At 45.5% G+C, this 4,865-nt stretch overlaps 1 protein-coding gene across 1 annotated transcript; it reads right to left on the bottom strand.

The window, feature by feature from the left end:
* Positions 1-2,592: 2,592 nt before the first annotated feature.
* LOC130614489 (uncharacterized) lies at positions 2,593-4,624 on the bottom strand. The gene is made up of 3 exons (XM_057435919.1): positions 4,065-4,624; positions 3,193-4,020; positions 2,593-3,052 (listed from the first exon to the last, which is right to left on the bottom strand). The coding sequence occupies exons 1-3, from the start codon at positions 4,622-4,624 to the stop codon at positions 2,593-2,595; spliced, it is 1,848 nt and encodes a 615-aa protein (XP_057291902.1).
* Positions 4,625-4,865: the final 241 nt, after the last annotated feature.

Below are 4,865 nucleotides of genomic sequence, written 5' to 3'. Positions count from 1 at the left end.
TTGGGTGTACTTCGATCGAACTATACCCACGAGGTCTGTCTCGAGATTTGTAATAACGTCACCAAGCCGTATTTTATACTTACCAGGTACGTGTCTCTGAATGGCCTGCACTCCTGCCCTTTGTTCATACCCTACAGCCCTCCAAACATCGGAGGCCACGATGCATAGACCCTTGCCCTGGACGGAGAATGATCGCACTTGTTTTCCTTCAAAATAATCAACTACAAGAGACATATCTACTTGTAATTTTTTTGATCCGGGAGCCGTATATGCAAGGACGGTGCTCGTGATTTTTGTTGCTCGAGAAGAGCAACAAAAAGATGTGACTTAGTCATATAGCGCTGGAACACCTAGGTTGTACAAGTCATCTCGAGTACGATCGATAAGCTTGAAGTGGCATATGTATCGCTCCACGTGTCCTTCTTTGATGAATCTGTAAAAGGTACGTGTACCGATGGCGTTGTCGATAACGAAAATCTCTTCGGACCTTGGAAATTTCTCTTTAAACCAATCCCTTTTCCTAGGGATATCGCGTCTTTGAATACGCGCTTCATAGTATGGGAAATCGTGGTACTTATCATCGTCAGGTGTCGTATGCTTGCGAAAAATCATAATAACAATTTCCCCAGACTGTTGTGATTGAATGTATTGATCCAGCGATAAGATCTCACTATCCTTTTGTTTGATTAGCATGCGTTGCTCCTCAAGCTTCCTCTGTAATTTTGCAAGATAAGACATTTTATCTTACGGTTTTTGATCTGGGATCGTGTATGCATGGACTGTGCTCACTCCAAAATTTTCCGTTGTTTTGTTGTTTCAACTTCCTGAGCTGATTCTTGATCGACTCCCAATCCGAGATCATGTTGGTTTCTTTGTCCATAAGCTTCATATCGCTCCTTTCGTGGGGGTACCATGCAAAATTTGTTTCTTCTGCCGGCGGAGAGTTTTAGGTAGGGCCGTGTATGACTGCGTTAACAACCATAATCTATGCTTTCGATGTCTCCCACTGATGACCAGCTCGAGCAGAGGTTGACGTTTCTTGTCGAGGCTCTCGTCAGGGATCATATCGTCAACGGTAAACAGAGTCCCCCCCTGCTAGGAGTTTTGATAGTTGCTCGATCCAGTGAAACAACTGGCCTTTGGGATCGATTAGGAACACATAGTCATCCTTCCAAAGCGATGCTCTATCGAGATAAGTTTTGCTCCAGCGGATAGTGGGGCAGATGATGACAACGTTGAAGAAACGATGTTTATATTCATTCTCTAAGTGAAAATTGCTGCATGAGGCTCTAGCACCACACCCATAGTCATATTTAATTCTATCTGCCTTGGGCAGACAGAAACCTTGTGATGCGCTTGCTTAGGTTTTGGTACTATGGAGGCAGAAATCCACCCCAGAGCTACCGCCATCTCGCGGCTAGCGCGTCCAGCAGAAAAATAAGCGATCATCTTCATCACGTCGCTGGTATCCAGCTTGGTACTGGGGCTCGTAATGCCCAGGAATTTTTTGCCAGCCTTGACATACGCAAACGTGAATCCGAGGTCCACGACACTCTCGTACAGCATGTCGATAATTTCCTTCTCTTTGGGGGTCGCATTAGAATTCATGTTTATATTATAGATTATCGCATGTGAAAAAAGTCGTTATCGGGCTGGGCTGTGGGCTCCCGCTGAGGCTGCTCTGGTGCACGTGTTTTGGCAGGCTGTTGATTCGCTGCAGGCTGCTTACGCGTAAGGTAGTAGGCCTCCACCAATGTATACACTACCTGACTGCACAGAACTCACCCATAAGAGGTTTGACTGTAGATTCTACAGCACCCTCTTGTTGCTTCAGTTTATTCTTTTCCTTCTTCAGTGCCGCTAACCTGTGACCCCACACAACTCTCCCTGGATGCTTTGCTGGCTTTGTGATGACTGTTACTTCTTGTGGTTGTTCAACGCTTATTTCTTTGTGAGTCCTGAGACTTACAAAATCACCTTCAAACCCGGGACCTTGATCTTCAAGGAATTTTTTCTTGCTTTTCATCAACCTTCTCTTCAACTACCTTGGACATGGAGAGTTGGGTGTGATTAATCGTATGCACAGCAATAAGCAAAGGTGTGAGAAAATTTCCGAAAGCTGAGTACATTAAAACCCCCAAGTCAACCATACTATCCTTGATAATATGATCCTCCTCGATATCTTGCCTCAAGCCTTCGGGGCTATCGAGGGGCACTACGTTGCCTATAGCCTTCGTGTACATGCTTATAGTATGACAGGAGAGTGCCTTGGCTGTTTTTTCTCCCTTCTCCTGGATCTCGTGCTGGATGAAATCGGTATTTATCTTATTGATGACATCGGGTGATGCTTTGTCAAGGAAGGCTTCTGACACTTCTTTGGTAGGAGGTGTGCCTTACCTTTACGTAAATCTTTTAAAACCTGACGTTTGTCAATAGGTTTTTCACGATGTTCAAGGGCTTCTGCGGGAGTATCGACTACATCAAATATATCAGCGGGATTGGACATTCTATTTATTAGACGTCGATATCGGAAGAATATGTAAGCCAGCAGAGCGTACGGTAGTAGCACGGCAATTACTAACAAGGATTCCATCATTTATTTGCCACTAAGCGATAATGGCCCCTGGCGAGCGTTGTGATCTGGTCTGGTTGCACTATCCGTTTGTCATCTGCCCTATTGAGTGCCAGCTTGTTCACTTCCTGCGTGTGGATTTGATGTCCCTTGTTCTGAATACAGACCCAGGTCTTGTATATGTCGACGCCATTCTCTAGGCAGCGCTGACAGTCTTCAAAGGTGATGAATTTCTTCATGAAGCACTTCTTCACACCTTTCGCTTTGCGATCGCCGCCCTCTTTCGTGAGACTTTTATAGGCGTACAACTTTGCTCTCAGGGTGATGAATTCTGTCATGATTTTGTCGCTTAATTTATTCTTCATGAAGCCCACGACTTTCTTGTTTTTGCCAATGGGGAGAGGTTTGTTGTCATCCTTACCATAGGCACTCGTATCGAAACGTGTCTCTACATCATCAGCAATATCGCGGTAAAATCTTCTGTTTTGATGTAGTATACAAGGGAGTCAGTATCCATATAGCAGATCCGCAACTTGCTACCGTACTTGGGCTGCATGTAATCATAGTGGAAGTTGTACATGACGGTTTTCGAGTAGTCTAAAATAGCTTAGTCAATATACACGGGCTTGTTCATCTTTACCTCTGTTTTACACATTTCCACGCCCATGAAATGGCTGCTGAAGTAGTTCCCACCTTTGAAATTGGGCTTCATGACGAGCTTCGTGTACTTCTCCTCGTTAGTAACCAACTGTATGTTATGATGATTCCTCAAATTCTCCATGGTCTTTCCGAACACCGAGAGATTTATAAGCTTGTAAAAGTCCTTCTCGAACTCGTTTTTGGCGGCTGTTTGAAGCCCCGTCTTGTGGTCAATATAATCCCGCAACCATGGCTTCTGGTTAAACTGGATGACTCTATACACCTTCTTAAGCTCGAGCCCATGCTTTAAAGCTTGATGAAGGGCTCGGATTTGCACAACGTACTTCCGCTTGTGCTCGAGATTTGGTATCAGTTTCTCGGCCCTGTGAACCATCTTGCGCTCCGGCAAGAAAGGCAGCTCGTTGTGCTTGTCATGTAGGCTGTTTGGATAATCGATATCAACTTCCAAGATGTAGCCGTGCTTGTTGTCAGCGACGAGTTTGCTGATGTGCTTCTCTGTAAAGGTCTCAACGTTCGATAACCATTTGAATCCATGCGTTAGCAGGTCTTGTCGCATGGCCCAACCGTACAAATTGTTGGCATCGAGGTACTGCAAGTATGATGACTCAGCCTCCGGGTCGTATTGATCCTCCATGTACTTGTTGTTGGCTTTGGCATATATGTGCACAGCTTGAGTTATACCACCTCGAATACCTTTTTCAAACATCAGAAGCATGTCAGGATCCGTAAGGAGCTCCAGCTTGATTTCTGTGTACTTCAACGCAGCTTTCCATGCCAGGCCTGGTGCACTGTAGAAGTGGGCGGGGCCAAGCTTGTAGTTCTCTAGGCACACTCCTCGAAAGCTCTAGAATCGGCCAGCAGCAGGACGTCTGTGACGAGGTACATATCATGGTAGTCACCCATGTTGACCTCAGCACCCTTTTGAGCGATGAAATTCCAGACTGTTTTTGTGTGTTCATAGTCGTTGTCGCTGATTCCCTTCATATTCAACTTGCTATAGAAAGCCTCCTTGGGAGGTAGATCAGTTTCTTTGAATCGTCGCCAGCTATCCATGTATTCGTAGGGATAGACACCTTTTCGAAACATCAGCCTGAAGAAATCATCCCCGGAGATGAATCTTGCCATGGCTGGTGTGTTTGTTTTTACCTGCTCCATGTCTAGCTGCTTCGTGGTATTCGAGTCACTAGCCTTGCACCAAAAGCTTGCCATATACTCGGGGTCGATGCTCTGAAATTCCAAACATGTATCTGCGCACTGCCGACATTTCATACCTGCCGTGTTTCTACCGATGAGGTTGCTTGCCAATTTCTCTAAGCTTGATCCCATGAAGCGACAGCTGTCGATGAACCTGATCTCGATCTTCTTGTGCGTTTCACCATCACCGTACCCCATACCTGCAATGGGTACGGTGATTTTTACGTTGAAGGAGATGTACTTTTCGTGGTTTCATACTTTCATATCATACTTCTCCCCCAGTTCTCGAATTAACAAGTGGGCGTCGTACCCTGAAAGATCACGGATACGTGGCTAGGTATCTTGTAATTGAGATTACAAGTGTTATGCGCGGCACCTCCGTATAGACCTGTGTAGTGACAGTGGTCTCGAACTTTGCGGTTCTTCGGGTCGTTGTCGA

Source organism: Hydractinia symbiolongicarpus, chromosome 11, assembly GCF_029227915.1.
Source record: "Hydractinia symbiolongicarpus strain clone_291-10 chromosome 11, HSymV2.1, whole genome shotgun sequence".
Classification (NCBI taxonomy): Eukaryota; Metazoa; Cnidaria; class Hydrozoa; order Anthoathecata; family Hydractiniidae; genus Hydractinia; species Hydractinia symbiolongicarpus.
Note: the sequence above shows the minus strand (reverse complement) of the source record. Positions and strands in the feature narration are given on the sequence as shown.

Excerpts from the sequence above, each read along its gene's own strand:
- LOC130614489 (XM_057435919.1), bottom strand. The coding sequence starts at position 4,624 with ATGGGGTACGGTGATGGTGAAACGCACAAGAAGATCGAGATCAGGTTC. Across the intron at positions 4,021-4,064 it reads GATTCTAGAGCTTTCGAGGA|TGCACCAGGCCTGGCATGGA; the intron begins GTGTGCCTAGAG and ends CCACTTCTACAG. Across the intron at positions 3,053-3,192 it reads GTAAAGATGAACAAGCCCGT|AAGATTTTACCGCGATATTG; the intron begins GTATATTGACTA and ends ACATCAAAACAG.